This window comes from Salmo salar, chromosome 24 (assembly GCF_965601325.2).
Source record: "Salmo salar chromosome 24, fSalSal1, whole genome shotgun sequence".
In the NCBI taxonomy this organism is placed as follows: domain Eukaryota; kingdom Metazoa; phylum Chordata; class Actinopteri; order Salmoniformes; family Salmonidae; genus Salmo; species Salmo salar.
The window spans coordinates 32,444,060-32,466,720 of NC_138314.1; the positions used below are offsets into that span (position 1 = coordinate 32,444,060).

Below are 22,661 nucleotides of genomic sequence, written 5' to 3' on the forward strand. Positions count from 1 at the left end.
ACTTTCCACCTTCTCCACTGCTGTCCCTTCGACATGGATAGGAGGGTGCTCCCTCTGCTGTTTCCTGAAGTCCACGATCATCTCCTTTGTTTTGTTGACGTTGAGTGAGAGGTTGTTTTCCTGACACCACACTCTGAGTGCCCTCACCTCCTCCCTGTAGGCTGTCTCGTTGTTGTTGGTAATCAAGCCCACTACTGTTGTGTCGTCTGCAAACTTGATGATTGAGTTGGAGGCGTGCATGGCCACGCAGTCATGGGTGAACAGGGAGTACAGGAGGGGGCCGAGTACGCACCCTTGTGGGGCCCCAGTGTTGAGGGTCAACAAAGTGGAGATGTTGTTTCCTACCTTCACCACCTGGGGGCGGCCCGTCAGAAAGTCCAAGACCCAATTGCACAGGTCGGGATTGTGACCCAGGGACTCCAGCTTAATGATGAGCTTGAAGGGTACTATGGTGTTGAATGCTGAGCTGTAGTCAATGAACAACATTCTTACATAGGTATTCCTCTTGTCCAGATGGGATAGGGCAGTGTGCAGTGTGATGGCTATTGCATCATCTGTGGACCTGTTGGGGCGGTATGCAAACTGAAGTGGGTCTAGGATGGCCGGTAAGGTGGAGGTGATACAATCCTTGACTAGTCTCTCAAAGCACTTCATGATGACAGAAGTGAGTGCTACAGGGCGGTAGGCTTTTAGTTCAGTTATCTGAGAGAGACCTGCCAATAACTGGAGAGACCTGAAAATGGCTGTGCATAGACGCTCCCCATCCAACCTGACAGAGCTTGAAGGGATCTGTAGAAAAAAATGTGAGAAACTCCCCAAATACAAGTGTGCCAAGCTTGTAGCTTATACCCAAAAATACTTGAGGCTGTAATCGCTGCCAAATGAGCTTTAAGAAAGTACTGAGTAAAGGGTCTGAATACTTTTTTATACATTTTCAAAAATTTCAAACACCTGTTTTTGCTTTGTCATATTGTGGATTAATTAGAACAAACAATTTAATCTTTTTTAGAATAAGGCTGTAACGTAACAAAATGTGGAAAAAGTCAAGGGGTCTGAATATTGAAATTTGTATGGCTGGAACCTGTCATTATTTCCCCTTGCCTCACAATTTTTGTCCCTTCCTGTGTGTGTGTGCGTGCGTTCGTGTGTGTGTGCGTCTGTGTGTGCTCTTATTCCTGCTTAGGATGCGAGAGGTTGATTTGGGAAGTGGCAGAGCGCTGCTCATTAAAGAACATGGCGAGTTTTCTGCAATGGGGCACAAGTGCCCACATTATGGGGCACCACTGGTCAAAGGTGAGTCCCGTTTTGCATTGTTTGCTATTTTTGTGGAATATTGGTATGGAAATTCATATTTTTGCAGTCTTATGTCATAATCAAGTCCTGAGATGGATTGGTGAGTGATACAGTGGGATGTACAGTACCAGTCAAAAGTTTGGACACACCTACTCATTCAAGGGTTTTTCTATATTTTTACTATTTTCTATTGTATGTAACATACTAGCGAAGACATCAAAACTATGAAATAACACACATGGAATCATGTAGTAACCAAAAAAGTGTTAAACAAATCAAAATATATTTTAGATTTTAGATTCTTCAAAGTAGCCACCTTTTGCCTTGATGACAACTTTGCACACTCTTAGCATTCTCTCAACCAGCTTCACCTGGAATGCTTTTCCAACAGTCTTGAAGGAGTTCCATCATATGCTGAGCACTTGTTAGCCTCTTTTCCTTCACTCTGCGGTCCAACTAATCCTAAACCATCTCAATTGGGTTGAGGTTGGGTGATTGTGGAGGCCAGGTCATCTGATGCAGCACTCCATCACTCTCCTTCATGGTCAAATAGCCCTTACACAGCCTGGAGGTGTGTTGGGTCATTGTCCTGTTGAATAACAAATCATAGTTCCACTAAACGCAAACCAGATGGGATGGAGTATAGCTGCAGAATGCTGTGGTAGCCATGCTGGTTAAGTGTGCCTTGAATTCTAAATAAATCACATACAGTGTCACCAGCAAAGCACCCCCACATCATCACACCTCCTCCTCCATGCGTCACGGTGAGAACCACTCATGCAGAGTTCATCCATTCACCTACTCTGCGTCTGACAAAGACACAGTGTTTGGAACCAAAAATCTCAAAGTCGGACTCATCAGACCAAAGGACAGATTTCCACCAGTCTAATGTCCATTGCTCATGTTTCTTGGCCCAAGCAAGTCTCTTCTTCTTATTGGTGTCCTTTAGTAGTGGTTTCTTTGTAGCAATTTGTCCATGAAGGCCTGATTCACACAGTCTCCTCTGAACAGTTGTTGTTGAAATCTGTCTGTTTCTTGAACACTGTGAAGCATTTATGTGGGCTGCAATTTCTGAGGCTGGTAACTCTGAAGCAACGTATCCTCTGCAGCAGAGGTAAGTCAGGGTCTTCCTTTCCTGTGGCGGTCTTCATGAGCCAATTTCATGATAGCGCTTGATGGTTTTTGCAACTGCACTTGAAGAAACTTTTAAAGTTCTTCACATTTTCCAGGTTGACTGAACTTCATGTCTTAAAGTAATGATGGACTGTCATTTCTCTTTGCTTATTTGAGCTCTTTTTGCCATAATATGGACTTGGTCTTTTACCAAATAGGGTTATCTTCTGTATACCACCCCTACCTTGTCATAACACAATCGATTGGCTCAACCGCATTAAGAAGGAAAGAAATTCCACAAATTAACTTTTAACAAGGCACACCTGTTAATTGAAATGCATTCCAGGTGACTACCTCATGAAGCTGGTTGAGAGAATGGCAAGAGTGTGCAAAGCTGACATCAAGACCAAAGGGTGGCTACATTGAAGAATCTTAAATATAATATATATTTTGATTTGTTTAACACTTTTTGGGTTATTTCATGATTCCTTACGTGTTATTTCATAGTGTTGATGTCTTCACTATTATTCTACAATGTAGAAAATAGTAAAAAAATTAAGAAAACCCCTTGAATGAGTTGGTCTGTCAAAACATTTGACTGGTACTGTATATCTTTGTGTGTTGCAGGTATCTTGTCCAAAGGCCACGTGCGTTGCCCCTGGCATGGAGCTTGTTTCAACATCGTTACAGGAGACATTGAGGACTTTCCTGGGCTAGACAGCCTGCCCACCTTCCAGGTGACCTTCCTTGTTCGGTTCGCAATGCCATTCACATTCCCTGCCTTCACATTCTCTCTAAGCATCGTCAAAACCGTGTACACATCGCTCATGTCTGTTTGCTTCAGGTCCGAGTTGAAAAGGACAAAGTGATAATTCGTGCTAACAAACAGGTAAAGACACTCTGGGACTATTTAGAATAGATCATTGTGCTAAATCAACTGATCCCCCTTTGATGACCTGTGACCTGGCAAACATTTCTGTCTTCCAGGATCTTCAGTCACAGAAGAGGTCAAAAGCCATGGCCCGATGTTCAGCAGTTAACTCCAGCACTGGCTTCAGCCAGGTCCTTATCATTGGATCAGGTGAGTTGGCCATTGAGCATCTCCTTACACTCACACTCAGGGATGGAAATTAAGCTAGCCCGCTAGCCCGTGTTTAGTCGTTTTCAGACCGGGCTAGAAGAAAATGTGTTCAACTAGCACGCCGGCAACTGACATTTTGCCTTTTCAAATATCGCATGACACAAATTTTCGACCCGGCTAGTAAAAAATGTCAGTCTACTAGCCCGGCCGGCCAGTGCCCAAAATACTTAAGTTCCATTCCTGCATGCACCGCTGGTAAATAGAAGTCTGTTTGTTTATGTTCAAACTGTCGACTAGGACTTGAACCATACAGTATATGTACAGTTCATTATAGGTCCTGAGTATTCCAAAGAAGGATAGATGATAGCAGCTCCCAAGAATTATTGCAACAACAAGGATTTTAGTTCATAGTGTATTTGTACTACAGTACATGTTTCAACTGTATGCTTTTAGTTTTAACACGCTTCAAAGCATTTTGTTTATCATCAAAACGCTCTAAGATTGTGTCTGGTATGCCAAACTCAATCCACTCTCCAATTCACCACTACTATTTCACTCAATAGTTATGGTAAAGGGAGCATGGATTCAGTTTGGATAGCAAGGATCTAAGATCCTATATAGACATTAAACAAGTGTCTTGTGTCTCCAGGTCCAGCAGGGCTGGTGTGCGCTGAGACGCTGCGACAGGAAGGCTTCACTGATCGCATTGTCATGTGCACCATGGACAAACACCCACCCTATGACAGGCCTAAACTGAGTAAGGTTTGTACAGAGATCCAGAGCACACCACAGAGATGGTAAAAGGACTATCTCCATAAGGACTTAGTGACCATGAGGGTTCTTTAAGTTGACCATTCTTCTGGATACAAACATTGTTGAAATTGCTGATGAAGGACTACCAGTTATGCTGTACTGTATTTCGTAGCAGATTGAATATTCTTCCCAAAATACTTCCCATTTTGTTATTGCTAGTATTATTAACCCATCTTGAACCCATCTTTAGTCTGTAATCGTGGGATAATATTTGTGCCAGCCAATGTAGAAATTTGCCCATGATATCTATGAGAAAATGGTTTGCTGACCTTGAGTTTCAAATTGTGATAAGGTTAAAAATGAAACCAAAAAATGTATGTTGCTTTAGCATCGTAAAAGTGGCATTTCTTCACTGAATGTCACCAATAACATTTCAACTTAACAAACGTCACCCCATAAACTCCAACCTGTGGTGTACTGTGCTGTGGTGCGGCGTAACTAACCATCTCCCCCTCAGTCCTTAGAGAGCACAGCAGAGCAGCTCCGGCTACGCTCCATAGACTTCCTCCAAGCCCACGACATCGAGTTGCTCACGGAGAAGGAGGTAAGACCTGAAACACTGATTATATTGGCTGAGTTTGAATCTACATCAGGGCTGTGTTCAGTGGGCAGTCTTCAAACAGATTGAAACAGGGAGTTGCTACCTGGTCGAACTTCTTCCAAGAAGATTTTAGTTTTTTTTTCCGTTGCAAACTTTTGTTACAGTGTGCCCTACTGAACACGACACTGGTCTCAGAGCAGCAATGAAGTGGTATGGATTCCCTTGGTGACACCCTGGTCCTATGTTCTCTTTCTAACTGGGATGTTTGGATGTCAATAGGCTGTGGCAGTGGACGTTAAGATGAGGGCTGTGACTTTTCAAGACGACTCTAGGATGGAATACAGGAAGCTTTTCATTGCCACAGGAAGCAAGTGAGGAGTAACCGTAAATTGTCTTTGGTTGAATGCAATAAAATGGAATTCAATTCTCTTCTTGTTGATATGACCAGTTGTGACTCATTGTTCTGTAGACACTGATATACCCGTATTTTGTCTCTTGTAAGACCCAAGCTGATGAACTACAAAGGCCAGGACGTTAGGAATGTGTTTCACCTCCGAACCCCTGAAGATGCTAACAGCGTAGCCAGGCTGGCCAACAACAAGAATGCTGTGATTGTGGGAACATCATTTGTTGGTGAGAGAGATGACAGGCATGCAGTAGATAAAACAGTCACATATTCTTTTTTCGAAGGAATGTTGATCTATAAGCCTTAAAGGGTTTATGAAGGCTACATTAAGTTGTACTTTGTTGAACAGTTGTTTGGAACCTTTGTTTTGATAGTACTACTGTAATTGTAGCACGTCTATCTGTAAATGTGTGCATGTGTAATCATCTGTATTCTCTGCATTAGGTATGGAGGTGGCTGCTGCTCTCACCGACAAGGCCCACTCTGTCTCCATCATTGGGATAGAAGCCATCCCTTTCCGGAAAGCTCTGGGGGAGAAAGTAGGAAAAGCCATAATGAAGGTAGGGACCCACCCCTGAGAAATCAGGCTCTGTGTCAGCCCTACTACCTCTAGAACAGCTTAATCTGCATTTCTACTCAGAGAAACGTATATTTGAAATGTGAATCATGTTCATTGGGCTCAATTCACCAGGCACCACAAGGGAATATTTAGAATATATTCTTATCCGTGCTCATGCACTTATTTAGACAATCAGGTAGATATTGCCCACTAGTCCTGTTTTTTCAGGGGAGATTATACTGTGTGTGTGTGTGTGTGTGTGTGTGTGTGTGTGTGTGGTGTGTGTGTGTGTGTGTGTGTGTGTGTGTGTGTGTGTGTGTGTGTGTGTGTGTGTGTGTGTGTGTGTGTGTGTGTGTGTGCGTGTGTGTCTGTGCGTGTGTACATAGGGTCTCAGCATGATAGGGTCTCAGCATGGTAACACTGCATGTTCCCTGCTGTTAAGATAAGGCAGAGGGAGACTGTTGATACAGTCATACCTTGTAATGCATAATGTGTTAATAATCCATTATTAAGAAAGTATTCATAAGAAGCGTTACTGCCTACCCGCCAATTGACCATTGGCATTAATAACAGGCATATGGAAGATTTTTTTTAAATAAAGAAATATATTTGTAGCTGAATACAATTAAGGCTAAACTTAATAAAAGCTCAACTCTTTGAGAAGTAGTTTTGACCTTTGAACCTTGACCCAGTGCTATCTCTCTCTCTCTCTTTCTCTCTCACCGTGTCTGCCTGTCTATCTGCCTGTGACTTTTCAGCTGTTTGAGACAAACAGGGTGAAGTTCTACATGTTGAACGAGGTATCGGAGATGCTTGGCCATGATGGACAGGTATTCCGAAAGTGAGAGAAACAGCATAACATGCACAGATGGCTCTCTCCTTCCTTCTCTCTGCTGGCCAGTCAAGCCCACTTTTAGGCTTCGCCCAGATTCTCTACCATGCACACTTCCGTTATTGATTTCACCATGGTGGAAACTCCCTCTGCGAATTATTACTCAAATCCATGATGGGAAGTGTGCAACGATACAATTGGGGAGAAGGGTGGAGAATGGGGATGCAGCCATTGAATGCTGATGAATGGGTGTGACTGACCCTGATGTACCACAGCGTGCCAACAAAAAGAAAGGACAAGCAGCCAAGATTAATACCAATTACAGCCTCCATTTGGAGTGTGGCTCAGTAAAAAAGACTTGACAATACTGGTTTTGCAAAAAATATCTGAACTTTGTATTCAGGAACGGAAGTAGTAGAACTGAGGGTAATCTATTGGTAATATTATGTGTGTGTTGCCTCACTGTTTTTGTCAATGTTGTTTTTATGTTCCACAGTTGAAAGAGGTGGTTCTGAAGAGTGGGAAAGTACTAAGGGCGGACGTGTGTGTCATTGGCACAGGTGAGGCGCTAGCTCAGAGACACAAATGCTCGTTCAGCAATGGCCTCCACTTTAGCAAACTCACTCCTATCAGTGGTGGGGCAGGAGTGTAAAGTAGAGTTGATCCAACTCACTCTCAGTCAATCAAATCAATCAAATGTATTTATAAAGCCCATTTTACATCAGCCAATGTCACAAAGTGCTGTACAGAAACCCAGCCTAAAACCCCAAACAGCAAGCAATGCAGATGTAGAAGCACGGTGGCTAGGAAAACCTCCCTAGAAAGGCAGGAACCTAGGAAGAAACTTAGAGAGGAACCAGGCTCTGAGGGTGGGCCAGTCCTCTTCTGGCTTACAATAGCCATTGTTACTCTGCTTCCTGATGGTGAATTAATGGTGGACTCTATCTATGTGGGACCCCTGCAGGGTCAGGCCCAGCCACTGGCTTCCTGAAACAGAGTGGAGTTCACATGGATTCCAAGGGTTTCGTCCCCGTCAACAAGGTAGAAACTACAATTGGGACACACGGCACGGCATGCACAACAATTATAATAACACACAAATACTTTGAATGTACTCATTTAATTTCAAATGCACTCATTTCATAGAAACAAGTAATTTCAGTGCCACTCTATTGCAATGTACAAGTGTTACTGTGTTATTCGCAGAGCTAGAGGCCTGAGTTTTTCCTGACAGGGAAAATTGCAGTTATCCTCTAATTTGTCAGGTGGCTTGTCTACAAGTAAGAGATCCTCCTGATTTCCACATTGGCTCCTGTATTCTTCTGGATAACCCTCTAACCCTCAGACAATGCAGACCAACGTTGATGGTGTCTTTGCCGGAGGAGACATTGTGACGTTTCCTTTTCCGGGGCGGAGCAATAAGAAGGTGAACATCCCACACTGGCAAATGGCCCATGTGCACGGTAAGTGTTCATTTTTAAGGGCTAAGTATTACAATGTTACGTGTTAAAGTGTGAGTTTTTCCCTACGGGGTCAAACACTCAGCTGCATGTCTGGGGCTGGATTTGCAGTGTTGGTTTTTATGGGACCTTTTCTGTTTGTTTGGGATTGACAGGGAGAACGGCAGCACATGGCATGATGGGAAGACCCACTGAGATCAAAACAGTGCCCTATTTCTGGTCGGCCATGTTTGGGAAAAGCCTACGCTACGCAGGTAAACAACGCCTCACTCCACAAGTAATATCATTTAATACCGGTAGGGTTATTTAGCAGATTATATCCGAAGCACATGGCAGAACTGTCAAAATGGACAGTGACACATCCATTCCTTACATGTGGCCTGTGCATGTATCCAAACCTCCACCATGGGGTCCAGCATGGAGTTGCCAGCACCATGCACAGTCTAGCCCACTGACCCATTGGTCCTGTGTGGCTCAGTTGGTAGAGCATGGTGTTTGCAACGCCAGGGTTGTGGTTTCGATTCCCACGGGGGACCAGTATGGAGAAAAAATGTATGAAATGTATACATTCACTACTGTAAGTCGCTCTGGATAAGAGCGTCTACTAAAATGTAAATGATGAAACTTTTTCACACACAAGTTATACAAGTTTTGTTTATGTACTGTGTGAATTGTTTGGGAAGTAATCTTAAAATATTGAGTTGGTAAGACTACTACCAAAATTGCTCTCCTCCAAATGTCTCTGTTGAGATTGTAGCTCCAGTACTGCCACCTAGCTGTGAAGTCAGACACTGAGGGTTTTCAGTCATCATAGGATTCAGAAGTATGCCATCATAATGGGTGTGGTGGTGGTGATGTGATGGTATGTTTACTCTTTTTACAAACCTACTTAAAAAAGTGGTTTTATTCTATTACCAAGGTTACGGGGATGGCTTTGATGATGTCATCATCCAAGGAGACGTGGACGAGCTGAAGTTTGTGGCATTTTATACCAGGTATGTGTCCAATCACAATTGTGGCTATCTACTGAGATGCATTCAGCCATTGGCTCATGTTGTTTTGTAAAGAAAATCCTCTGTTTTGTTTTTGTCATGTTTTGTTTGTTCTTATATAATCCAGGAGTGTTCATCATTACAACAGACTAAACTCTAGTAATCCTAGAGTTTTCCCTAAAAGTTCCTTGGTTAATCTCTCCTACCTATAGGGGTGAGGAGGTGGTTGCCGTGGCCAGCATGAACTATGACCCCATTGTATCCCGTGTGGCAGAGGTCTTAGGGTCTGGAAAGACGATTAGAAAGCGAGATGTGGAGTAAGTGCATGTCTATGGTCTTCAGTTGGGTCTGGGTGACAATGAGGTTATGTTCTTTACATTTTCCGAGGTTCACTATGAGCAAACACTGACCTCTATAAATGTTACCACATGATAAGTGATAACAGTGATAGACTTTTCCAATGTTAATAAGTAAATGAGGGTTTACATATTTTCCCGTGGGTGTCTGCCAGTTTGCTTGAAGGAAAGTTTTATGTATTTAAATGTTTTAATTTTCATTAGTCCACTGTTGATACAACGCACGTCAGCGATCAAGTTTTCAAAATATAGGACTTTCAAAAAGCAAATTGTCACTTGCCACATCATCATGATGATATGATACGTTTTTTTTGTGGATTTTTCCTTTAAGATACAGTACTGTAATGCTTTACTGTAAACCAGGGGTGTCAAACTCATTCCATGGAGGGCCTAGTCTCTGCAGGTTTTAGTTTTTTCCTTTCAAATCAGCCCTAGACAAACAGGTGTGGGGAGTACCTTACTAATTAGTGACCTTAATTCATCAATCAAGTACAAGGAATGAGCGAAAACCCGTAGACACTCGTCCCGCCGTGGAATGAGTTTGACATCTGTGCTGTAAACAATATCTTACTTTCTCTAATGTAGATCCTTCATTTTTAATCGTGCATTCATACAATGAAGGTTGTTAACCCGACAACGCAAGTACAAAAACTAAGATGCATGTCTTTCTTAATCTCCGTCTCCACTAACAATCCCTTCATGTGCAGACAATTACATTGATAGAACCCACAATATGCTGTATCTGCAATATTAAAGCTGATATAGCCCCAAAAATATATACACAAATAAATAAAAATAAATCCCTTCATGAAACACTATACGATACGGCTGTGTGTGAAACGCTCTGTCAGAACACACAATGATCAGCCTCAGCATGCTTATGCTATAATTAAGCAATAAGGCATAAGGGGGTATGGTATATGGCCAATATACCACGGCTAAGGGCTGTTCTTACGCACAATGCAACGTGGAGTGCCTGGATACAGCCCTTAGCCGTGGTATATTGGCCATATACCACAAACCCCTGAGGTGCCTTATTGCTATTATAAACTGGTTACCAATGTAATTAGAGCAGTAAAAATAAATGTTTTGTCATTCCCGTGGTATAGTCTGATAGATGACCTGGAGCCAGACCCACTGGCTCCAGGTCATCTATAAGTCTAGGATAGGAAAAGCTCCGCCTTATCTCAGCTCACTGGTCACGATAACAACACCCAGCCGTAGCACGAGCTCCAGCAGGTATATCTCACTGTTCATCCCCAAAGCCAACACGTCCTTTGGCCGCCTTTCCTTCCAGTTCTCTGCTGCCAATGACTGGAACGAATTGCAAAAATCGCTGAATCTGGAGACTTATATTTCCCTCACTAACTTCAAACATCAGCTATCTGAGCAGCTAACCGATCACTGCAGCTGTACATAGCCCACCCAATCTACCTACCTCATCCCCATATTGTTTTTATTTACTTTTCTGCTCTTTTGCACACCAGTATATCTACTTGCACATCACATTCTGCTCATCTATCACTCCAGTGTTAATTTGTTAAACTGTATATAGACTTTTTTTTCTATAGTACGCTTGTTTATTCCATGTGTAACTCTGTGTTGTTGTTTGTGTCGCACTGCTTTGCTTTATCTTGGCCAGGTCGCAGTTGTAAATGAGAACTTGTTCTCAACTAGCTTACCTGGTTAAATAAGATGAAATAAAAAAATATATAAAATATATATATATATATTTATATATATATATATATATATATATATATATATATATATATATATATATATATATATATATATATATATATATATTTAAACTACGGCTGTCAGCCAATCAGCATTCAGGTCTCAAACCACCCGGTTTATAATGACATGTAGTTCACTTCCAGTTTTACACTCTTGTTTTCTGTTGTTCAGAGCCTAGACTACATTATCCACATAATTATTGTCTAAACTGCATAATATGCACTCTGAGTGATGTTTTTTGTTGGTTTGTTTCCTCCGCATTGCAGGACAGGGGACATGTCTTGGTTGATAGACAAAGGGTCGCAGTGAGCGAGCCTCCACATCTCAGGCTCTCCGTGCGTCTGGGGTCTGTTGGACACTAACTATGGATACTTGTGGTGCTGATGAGATGCTGTGCCAAACTGTAGACATACAGCAGAAGACCCGTGTCTGGGACTGTTGGAGTTGCTCCCCTGGAATCGAGACTGAGACGATGCTCCAATACCGTAATGGAAGATCTGTGTCCTCATGCGACTTCACAGTGAAGCAATCCTGGATGCAGTCTCTGTGCTTCTGCATTATGTATCTACCTGTACACTTTTTTATAAGGGGCCAGATAGGGGTATTGAATTTTTTTGTACATGCAACTTTGTACATAGCTATAATTCTCAATACACTGTAAACAAAACAGTTTTAAACTGGAGTTTTCTAAGGTTGAGATGAAACTAATCTGGTTAAGTATGCTCATGTGGGCTAAAACAGGCAATGTACAGTATATCTGGTAGTTGAAATAATAGGATTTCTAATAGATTGTTCAGCCCCAACTTATAGAAGCAAAGACATTGTTACCTATAAAAGCCACATAAAAAACAATGCTTAGGTTTGTCAGCTTTGCATTTTGACCCTTAACTGCACAATGTTTGCCTCAAAGCCATGCAAACAGCCTGTTCTTATAGACTAGACATAACATAGTATATGTAAATCCGGGATATTCAAATTAGTATGATATGTTATGTACGTTAAGTATAACGCTTTTAGCATTTTAGCAACTTTACAAGTACTTACTACTTTTTAGCTACTTTGCATGTTAGCTAACCCTTCCCCTAGCCCTAACCTTAAAACCACTTAACATAACACCCAACCCTAACCTTAAACCTAGCTAACGTTAGACACCCAGCTAACGTTAACATTAGCCAACTAGCCACCTAGCTAATGTTAACAACAACAAATTGGAATTCGTAACATATCATGCATTTTGAAAAATGTGTAACATATTGTACAAACTGCAACTCGTAACATATTGCATGAATTGCAATTCATAACATATCAAGCGAATTGTAATTTGACATCCACAAATTAATATATAGCATACAAAACGTAACATATCATACTAATTAGAGTGTCCAGGATTTACATGTACTATGCTACATCTACCCCTGAGTCCAGTGTGATGCAATGTATCATAACAAGATAAACTACACCTAATCCATAGTTGTACCTTTCCCCACCTGACGCATAAATGCACGGACGCACGCACACACACACACACACACACACACACACACACCAACAACAACAACAATGAAATCCTCACAAGATGCTCACAAATCACTCCTTTAAGGATGACCATGTACCTCTATTTATTGGTGGTGACCTTTGTTGGCAGGCTCGTAGATTGCATAAATGAGAAATTGAAATGTACTTTAATCTATGTTCATGCTTGCGCAATAGAATAATATGTCTGTGCTTTCTAAAAGGTAAATGACTGTGGTTCTTTTAGATATGGTCATGTCATAGTTGCTGAAGGCTATTTTTGGTAGTTGTCACCTCTAAATGCTCTTTGTTACTAACTCAGGGAACTGAGGTTTGAGGCCTGGTCACATTGGGATTGGTCCCATTGCAAACACATATTAATTTGTTTATTTTATTTTCTTACCATATATTAGTTCTCTGTATTTGAAGAGGTCTTGTTTTCAGAACTTGCTTATAATTCCCTTAGATGTGTAGAGGAGAAAGCATTCCCATCTCTATTTTGGCATGTTGAAGATTCCAAAATACTTAAGACCAGAGGTGAAAGACATTTTAAAAAAATATTCTTCATACAGGGAAGATTATAATGATATTTTTTATAATATAAACTTTGAAATAAAAGTCTTCAACTATTTTTTCTGTACTACTCTGCATGTTTTGGAATTAAAGCTGCATGTGCAGTGGGGTCCATAATTATTGGCACCCGTTTTTAATAATCTAGCACCCTCCCCTTGCGAGGATAATGACTCTGAGCCTTTTTCTAAAATGTTTTATGAGATTGGAGAACATGTTTAGAGTGAGCTTAGACCATTCTGCCATACAGAATCTTTCCAGATCCTTGATATCCTCTTGTCTGCGCTTATGGACTGTCCTCTTCAATTCAAAACACAGGTTTTCAATAGGGTTTAAGTCCGGAGACTGAGATAGCCATTGGAAAATGTTGATTTTGTGGTCAATTAACCATTTATTTCTGGATTTTGATTAGTGCTTGGAGTCATTGTCTTGCTGGAAGATCCACTTGTGGCCAAGTTTTAGCCTCCTTGGTAGTTCATGATGCAGTTGAGTAGAACTGGGAATTTCCAGGGACCTCGTGATACGATATTATAACAATCCTTAGGTGCCGATACTATATGTATTGCGCTTCTCAGGTTTCTATATGTATTGCGATTAGATACTCTGATTTTATTGCGATTCGATGTTCCAAACATATTGCTCGCCATATGTCTGCTGAGTTTTGATTAGTCATAGAAATAAAAGTGCTGAAAACAAATTGTCTCCCTATTTAAAAAGAAGATGGAGGACAAGCTATGGATGAAAAATACTGGAGTTTTGGCAAAGGTACAACCAACAAGCGCAAAAATAATATTTCAATATTAACAAAACGATATGATACAATATATTGTCAAATTAATAACAATAATATGTAACTGTATACATTTTTTCCCCCATCACTACCGTTGACCTTAACAAAGGCCCCAGGACCAGTTGAAGCAAAATTGCCCCATAACATCAAAGATCTACCACCATATGTTACTGTAGGTATGATGTACTTTTTTGCAGATGCTTCTGTTTTTCAACACCAAAACCACCACTGGTGTGCGTGGCCAAAGAGCTCTATTTTCATGTCATCTGACCATAGCACCGGTTCCAATCCAAGTGCCAATGCCATTTATCAAACTCCAGGCGGTGCTGTGATCTGATATAAATACATGAAAAAATGACCTGGTTGCCTTTGCCAGGAGGCTGACACTGCAAGTGGATCTTCTAGCGAGACAATAACCGCAAGCACACATCCAAATCCACAAAGAAACGGATAATTGACCACAAAATCTACATTTTGAATGGCAATCTCAGTCCTCTGACTTGAATCCCATTGAAAACCTGTAGTTTCAATTAAAGAGGGCAGTCCATAAGATTTCCAATGGACCCCCCCCCCCCCCCCCCCCATATCAGAAGTCAAATTCAGCCGCACACAGCGCGAAATACTCCTTGTATAGTTTCCCCTGTAGGAATAGGTTGAGAATGGTATACAGATTACATGTACACAGTAGCACATGTCATGCCTGAGGAATACACTACACATACAAAAGTATGTGGACACCCCTTAAAAAATAAGTGCATTCGGCTACTTCAGCCACACCTGTTGCTGACAGGTATATAAACTCAAGCACATAGCCATGCAATTGCTATAGACAAACATTGGCAGTAGAGTGGCCCGTACTGAAGAGCACAGTGACTTTCAACGTGGCACCGTCATAGGATGCTACCTTTCCAACAAGTCAGTAAGTCAAATTTCTGCCCTGCTACAGATAACCCTCCCACTCTGTCTGCCGAATTCTTTCTCTTTGCTCTTTTTTTCCTTAATAGGATGTTGGTGGGCAGAGCCGGGAGGGTCATCAGAGGAAATGGGACACACCAAGGCTCGGGTGTGTCCCGTTGATAAATACACCTTCCCCCAGTCATTCAATCTAGACTCTCTCAATGCAGACACGCTGTTGGATTTTGGCTGTGGCATTTTGTGGTTTGTTTCTTTGTGTTCTTTGTTTTGGCACCTCTCAACACCCGTCATTATCACCATGTATGCAAGCAACTACTTACTTACACTACTGATTAATGACTACACACACACCATAGTTTACTTTATTTAATAAATATATTTTTGTTATTCATTATCTCCGGGTTGTCTCCCTCTTTGTTACGGGCTATGAGCCTGTTCGTGACATAAGTGCTGTTTTTTTCATTTGTATAAACTTGCAAAAAATTCTAAACCTGTTTTTTCTTTGTCGTTATGAGGTATTGTGTGTAGATTGATGAGGATTTAAAAAAAATCATTTTTAGAAAAAGTCTGTAATGTAACACAATGTGGAAAAAGTCAAGGTGTCTGAATGCTTTCAGAAATGCACTGTATATCAAAACATTATACAACGGGTGGATCTAATCCTGAATGCTGATTGGTTAAAACACGGGTTCCAGCCGGTGTCTATTCCACAAGTTGCCATCGGCTAAATATATGATGTTAAAATGCCTATTTCAAATCAAATCAAATTTTATTCTTCACATGCGCCGAATACAACAGGTAGACCTTACTGTGAAATGCTTATTTACAAGCCCTTAACCAACAATGCAGTTAAAGAAATAGAGTTTATAAAATATTTACTAAATAAACTAAAGTTTAAAAAAATTACAATAAAAATGTAATCATAATGTAACACAAGAAATGTACATAACAATAACGAGGCTTTATACAGAGGGTACCGGTACCGAGTCAATATGCTGGGGTACAGGTTAGTCAAGGTAATCTAGATACCATCTGTGGTCACCTTCGCCATAACCTCGAGAGAGGACAGACCAGATCAACAGTTTAGTTAAGGGCATTTCCGATTCAGGAAATCCAGACAAATTATTTACTGTATGACAAATTATTACTACTACCAATATTCTTTATACGGATTTCTAAAACAAATCTCAAAGAGAATAAGAATACACAGTTTAAACCATTTTCCACCAAATTGGCTTATACTTCTCTATCATCTTGGCGATCTCACTGCAAAGTTACAGGGTCAGGGAGTTAGAGGGCCAATCCTTAGAGAGACATCCCGACCATACAGCAGACCCAATTTGATGAGATTTGTTATGGAAGCAAGACAGCAACAAACAAACAACAACAACAGCAATACACTTCTTCATATAAAAGTAGAGGCGGGGGAAAACAATACACATATCACTCGAGATGGGAAAAACTTAAATCCATTTAGAATAACTGTCAACCATTACCAACATAGCTTTTTCCCTTTTTCAGGCAGGCGTGTGAAGAAAATCTATTTGCATATTTATCAAAAGGCCCCAGGAGACCAGAAATTGAAACAACAACACTGCCTGTTCAATCAAAATTAAATGAATTAGAATAACAAATCAAATTAGAATTACAACTTTTCATAACTCCATAAGGAAATAATTGTTTCCCACAAGGTAATGGTAAAATAGACTAGAAACAGGTATCCCTCATTCAGGGGCAACGCGCTCTCTCGCCTTCTCGTGTCTGAATCACACATAGGACTATTGCTAAATTATAAACTTCTTCCTAATTATTAGTGTTTACATAACCCATTTAAATCTCACCCAATGTCTCCAGTCTTTCTAGTGAGAATGATCAGAACAAAGGTCATTCAACCCCATTAAGTGTTTTCTTTCCCTTTTTTTCCTGTAGTTAAGAAATGATTTAAAAACATTTCCATCATTCTGCGTACCCAGTTTACAACCAAATTAAAAAAGACCCCACACAATAAATCTAACAAATATTCATAACCGGTGGGTTGTGTGTGCGTGCTGGTGTTTGTGGTAAAACATAGGGCAAAAACAAACAAAGAGAATGGCCAGGCCTAACTTATCTCGGAGCTCCCTCTACAGCCGGATCCATACACATTTATACTTTATAAAACAGCAGAATTTCACTAACTGCTCTTCCAAGGCAACAACCCCCGAAACATTTGAAAGGGAGAGAAAATAAACATTTAGTTAGTTTTCACTTTGCTAAATCTTAATCAGTCCAAGCAATTCAAATTATTTCCTATTAACTGACTTTACCAGGTGAACAAAATGTTTTAAATTACAGTCAAAACAAACATGATAACTTCTGTTCACAGGGAGGCAACTATCCTCCCTTCACTCATTAACCGTCTTTGTCTTCTTGTGACTCCCCTTCCTTTCATCAATTCTATACATCTATTCAGAATAAGACAAAATAAAATGTCTCACCAGACTAAAACCCCTACGGTGTTCCTGCATTGTTCCTACTCGAAACCCCCAAATATGTTATCTCTGTCACGCCTGTTCCCGCTCCCCCTCTCTGGCGCTCAATGGGGCCAGGCTGCCCATCATTACGCACACTTGTCACCATCATTACGCGCATCTGTGCAATATTGGACTCACCTGGACTCCATTACCTTGTTGATTGCCCCTCTATATCTGTCTGTTCCTCAGTTTGTTCCCCGTGTCAGCATTGATGTCATTATATTTTTCCCCTGTCCAGACGCTGTCCTTGTTTGTTTCTTGTCTGTTATCCATTAAATGTTCACTCCCTGTACTTGCTTCTCGTCTCCCAGCATCTGTCCTTACAATCTCTTGCTTCACTTGTTGTACTTTCCCATATGATGCTTTGTGATCCTGCTCTGTCAAATAGTTTACTAATGTGGAGATGTCTGGCATATGAGTTTCTTTGTCTTTTTACGCCAATAACAAATGTGCTACATACTCTACCAACACAGAACCCTCAAATTTACATCCTTAGCGATTGTTTCAACGCGGCGTGATACAATGTTGGACTATTTGTAAACATTGTTCGTGCTCTCGCCCATATATACTGCCAATTTTAATATGTTACCTTTTAGAATCCACTGTCTTTAATTCTCGCAAGGATTATACAACCCCAAAATAATTTCCACACCCATGTGTGGAACTGTTGGTTAGCTAGCTTGCTAGCTTCTTCCAGACACAAGTAAGAGAACACCTCACTCTGACCATTTTACTCACCTTAGCAGAGCTGGTTAGGCTTTTTTCATGTTATCCAAAGCGTTGGTGACTAACTGTGACGTTCTTTTCCCCCAATGTTTATTGACACCGGCCATATTCAACGGGTGTTGAGCGTTCGTAAATTCAACGGTTATTCTGTGTTCTGGCACATTCAGACGAGAGTGCTCTGAAATCGGAGCAGATAGCCAGAGCGAATTTACGAAACACCCAAATTACAGCTATACCATTTAGCTAAGCTAAGAATGACGTGAACAATCAAGTCAATAACCGTTGGGTAGTTAGATAGCGTATAGTTAATATACTAGCTAGTTTGATGTATTAGTAGCCAACTAACGTTAGGTAGCTAGCTAACATATATTACTGGTTCATACTGCTGTAATGATATGCTATGCGGTTCATAAGGATAGCATAACTAACCAATTGTCAGCCAACATAACGTAACTTATTTGAAAAGTTATTAATTTATAACATTGCTCAACATTTCCTTAACATTTGTCATAATTAATTAAATCATTGAATTTGTATCTTCAGACCAATATGCACACTACATACTCAATTTAATTCACAAATAGTGCAGTTATACTGAGTACATATACTAATCTTGGTTTTATTGGTTTTTCTTTTTTTGTTGATAGAACGCTAACATCAAAATGCTGGTGTATTGAGCTTCTGATTTTCCTTTTATATAATTGTACCAATTCACAATAGCATCTCTGAATACTTTATTAGATTGGAATTTTCCATCAGCAGGGAAATGCTGCTCAATTTTATCCATGATTAGATTTTTTTCCCATATTCGAGCCGAATTGGTAGAATGCTCTTGCGCTTCTTTTAGTGACTCTGTGGCTTTGCTATAGTTTACCTCTTCTACAATAGTTATTTCTGCGCCTCTCTCAATGGTGTCCAGAGTTTCAGATTTCCTCACTCATGGTTTTAATATAAGCCAATGTTAACAATTTTCCAAGGTAGTGATACCCACTTACCCGGAGAGTAGTTATGGTATTTCTGCCTTTTAATAGAACCAATACTGAAGCGTCTGCCAATTTACTACTTGAGAATATTGGAGACCTAATGTCTTATACCAGTATCATGCTTCACATATCACTATTGTTGACAACACATATTACCAAAATTAGGGTCCATCGTCTGTACATAATATAAATATTTTGTCAATACACACACACTCAGGAAACAAAAACAAACACACAAAACAAAACAAACAGTATTTGGTTAGGAACATCTTCCTTTCTTATAATTTAAAAATAGTAATTTCTTCTTCATCAAAATATTTTTTCATTACTCAATGTAATTTTAAATGTTGTACCCACATGGTAGTTCCTATGCACATTTCCGTGTAGGATTTAAATTTATAGCTGGTTTCCCAAATATAACCAACTGTTTTACCAGTACACTGACTAATTCATTGTTTTTTACAATGTTTTTCTAACCTGCAGGAATCATTTTTAATTCTTCAGGACCAAGTCCTGGAACACTTTCAACAGGACCTTGTCCTGTTATCTCTTAATATAGCTCATGCATCTACATCTTACGATCGTAACCTATGGAATATTACTTCAGGCCTTTTGTCCTGGTATCTCTATAATACCTCTGGATCTTATTCTTGAATTGCTTTCATCAGGACTTGTCCTGGTATCTCTAACACGCATGACCTGTTCCTAGAACAGGATTTTTTTAAAGTTAACTTTCACCAATTCAAGGTTGTATTTTAAAAAAATCAGCCTCACCCTTAACTCCTATGTTCGGAATGGCGTATCCAGTCACTGACTGGCATCTCTAACACGCATGACCTATTCCTAGAACAGGATTTTTTTTAAAGTTAACTTTCACCAATTCGAGGTTGTGTTTAAGAAAATCAGTCTCACCCTTAACTCCTATGTTCGGAATGACATACAGTGGTTCCTCCTTTAAAAGTTGCGTAATACTACGGCACACCTTGCGGGCTACCGCAGCATTCTGTGGCACTTCATTTAATTGTCAGCCATTTTTTCTGTTAATGCAAGTTGGTGCTAGTTTGACCACCAGAGAGCATCTTTGAGAAGCATTTGATAGTCAATCAATCAATCAATCAATCAAATGTATTTATAAAGCCCTTCTTACATCAGCTGATGTCACAAGGTGCTGTACAGAAACCCAGCCTAAAACCCCAAACAGCAAGCAATGCAGATGTAGAAGCACGGTGGCTAGGATAAACTCCCTAGAAAGGCCGGAACTTAGGAAGAAACCTAGAGAGGAACCAGGCTATGAGGGGTGGCCAGTCCTCTTCTGGCTGTAGCGGGTGGAGATTATAACAGAACATGGCCAAGATGTTCAAATGTTCATAGATGACCAGCAGGGTAAAATAATAATAATCACAGTGGTTGTAGAGGGTGCAACAGGTCAGCACCTCAGGAGTAAATGTCAGTTGGCTTTTCACGTCCGGTGAACAGGTCAGGGTTCCATAGCCGCAGGCAGAACAGTTGAAACTGGAGCAGCAGCATGACCAGGTGGACTGGGGACAGCAAAGAGTCATCAGGCCAGGTAGTCCTGAGGCATGATCCTAGGGCTCAGGTCCTCCGAGAGAGAGAAAGAATGAAAGAAAGAAAGAGAGAGAAAAAGAGAGAGAATTAGAGAGAGCATGCTTAAATTAACACAGGACACTGGATAAGACAGGAGAAATACTCCAGATATAACAGACTGACCCTAGCCCCCGACACATAAACTATTGCAGCATAAATACTGGAGGCTGAGACAGGACGGGTTGGGAGACACTGTGGCCCCGTCCGACGGTACCCCCGGACAGGGCCAAACAGGCAGGCTATAACCCCACCCACTTTGCCAAAGCACAGCCCCCACACCACTAGAGGGTCCCATGTGGCTCATTTGGTAGAGCATGGTAGAGCATGGTGTTTGCAACGCCAGGATTGTGGGTTCGATTCCCATGGGGGACCAGTACGGGGAGAGAATTTCTTTTAATGAAATGTATGCATTCACTATTGTAAGTCGCTCTGGATAAGAGCGTCTGCTAAATCACTAAAATGTAAATGTAAAATATCTTCAACCACCAACTTACCATCCTGAGACAAGGCCAAGTATAGCCCACGAAGATCTCCCCCACGACACAACCCAAGGGGGGGGGGCGCCAACCTAGTCTTCCATATTGTTATTACCAGAGACGGGGTGTGCATGCGGGAGACTGGGGTTCAATTCTCCGACGGGAAGAAATGAGTAGGCTGTCCTTGTAAATGAGAATTTGTTCTTAACTGATTCCATGTGTTATTTCATAGTTGTGATGTCTTCACTATTATTCTACAATGTAGAAAATAGTAAAAATAAAGAAAAGTACAAGAATGAGTAGGTGTGTCCAAACTTTTGACTGGTACTTGCTTAATTAATTTGATTAATATTCTGGTGTTTCTATTCCAAGAAAAAAAACGAAAAACCCTCTGGGTTTCCGTTAGGATGGAACAGAAAATATGGCGCTGTACAACGTGACTGTCGGCAGTACAGTGCTGGGCTATTGAGCTAAAGAGTCCCTGTGTCCAATCCCCTGACGGGAGGAAGGAGTAGGCTGTCCTTGTAAATAAGAATTTGTTCTTAACTGATTCCATATGTGTTATTTCATAGTTGTGTTGTCTTCACTATTATTCTACAATGTAGAAAATAATACAAATATAGAAAAATCCTGGAATGAGTAGGTGCGTCCAAACTTTTGACTGGTACTTGCTTAATTAATTTGATTAATACTATGGTGTTCTATTCCATGAAAAACAAAAAACCCTCTGGATTTCTGTTAGGATGGAACAGAAAATAGGGCGCTGTACAACGTGACGGTCGGCAGTACAGTATTAGGCTATTTAACTAAAGAATCCCTGTTTTGTTTGGACAGGACGGGAGACTGGGGTTCAATTTCCCGACAGGGAGGAAGGAGTAGGCTGTCCTTGTGAATAAGAATTTGTTCTTAACTGATTCTATATTTGTTATTTCATAGTTGTGATGTCTTCACTATTATTCTACAATGTAGAAAATTGTAAAATAAAGAAAAATCTTGGAATGAGTAGGTGTGTCCAAACTTTTGACTGATACTTGCTTAATTAATTTGATTAATATTATGGTGTTTCTATTCCATGAAAAATGAAAAACCCTCTGGGTAAATTCAGACTGTTTCGCTCTTGGAGCGTACACTGGACGTTCGGGCCGAGGAGTAGGGTTGATTTGAGCATTCTGGCCTTACAATGGCAGTCAAGCACCCAAGCTAACGTTGGCTGGCTTGCTAGCTACTTCCAGACACAAATGAGACCACTCTGACCATTTTACTCGCTCTAGCAGAGCTGTTTAGGCAGTTTTTGCGTTAACCAGAGCATTGGTGACTGTAACTGTGCTGCTGGAAACAATTTAATTACGCTTTTTTGCCGACACCGGCCATATTCAACAGGT

At 40.7% G+C, this 22,661-nt stretch overlaps 1 protein-coding gene across 1 annotated transcript in view; it reads left to right on the forward strand.

Moving 5' to 3' along the window:
• Nucleotides 1-13,332, forward strand: part of LOC106585652 (apoptosis-inducing factor 3) — a 34,302-nt gene extending 20,970 nt beyond the window's left edge. The window contains exons 4-20 of the mRNA XM_014172082.3: nt 1,184-1,293; nt 3,034-3,143; nt 3,251-3,295; nt 3,394-3,487; nt 4,137-4,249; nt 4,758-4,844; nt 5,121-5,212; nt 5,344-5,474; nt 5,692-5,807; nt 6,565-6,636; nt 7,135-7,198; nt 7,603-7,679; nt 7,984-8,101; nt 8,254-8,352; nt 9,018-9,093; nt 9,303-9,407; nt 11,456-13,332. Coding sequence (XP_014027557.1) covers nt 1,184-1,293; nt 3,034-3,143; nt 3,251-3,295; nt 3,394-3,487; nt 4,137-4,249; nt 4,758-4,844; nt 5,121-5,212; nt 5,344-5,474; nt 5,692-5,807; nt 6,565-6,636; nt 7,135-7,198; nt 7,603-7,679; nt 7,984-8,101; nt 8,254-8,352; nt 9,018-9,093; nt 9,303-9,407; nt 11,456-11,498 — 1,552 coding nt within the window. The 3' untranslated portion in view covers nt 11,499-13,332. The remainder of the gene's footprint in view (nt 1-1,183; nt 1,294-3,033; nt 3,144-3,250; nt 3,296-3,393; nt 3,488-4,136; nt 4,250-4,757; nt 4,845-5,120; nt 5,213-5,343; nt 5,475-5,691; nt 5,808-6,564; nt 6,637-7,134; nt 7,199-7,602; nt 7,680-7,983; nt 8,102-8,253; nt 8,353-9,017; nt 9,094-9,302; nt 9,408-11,455) is intronic.
• Nucleotides 13,333-22,661: the final 9,329 nt, after the last annotated feature.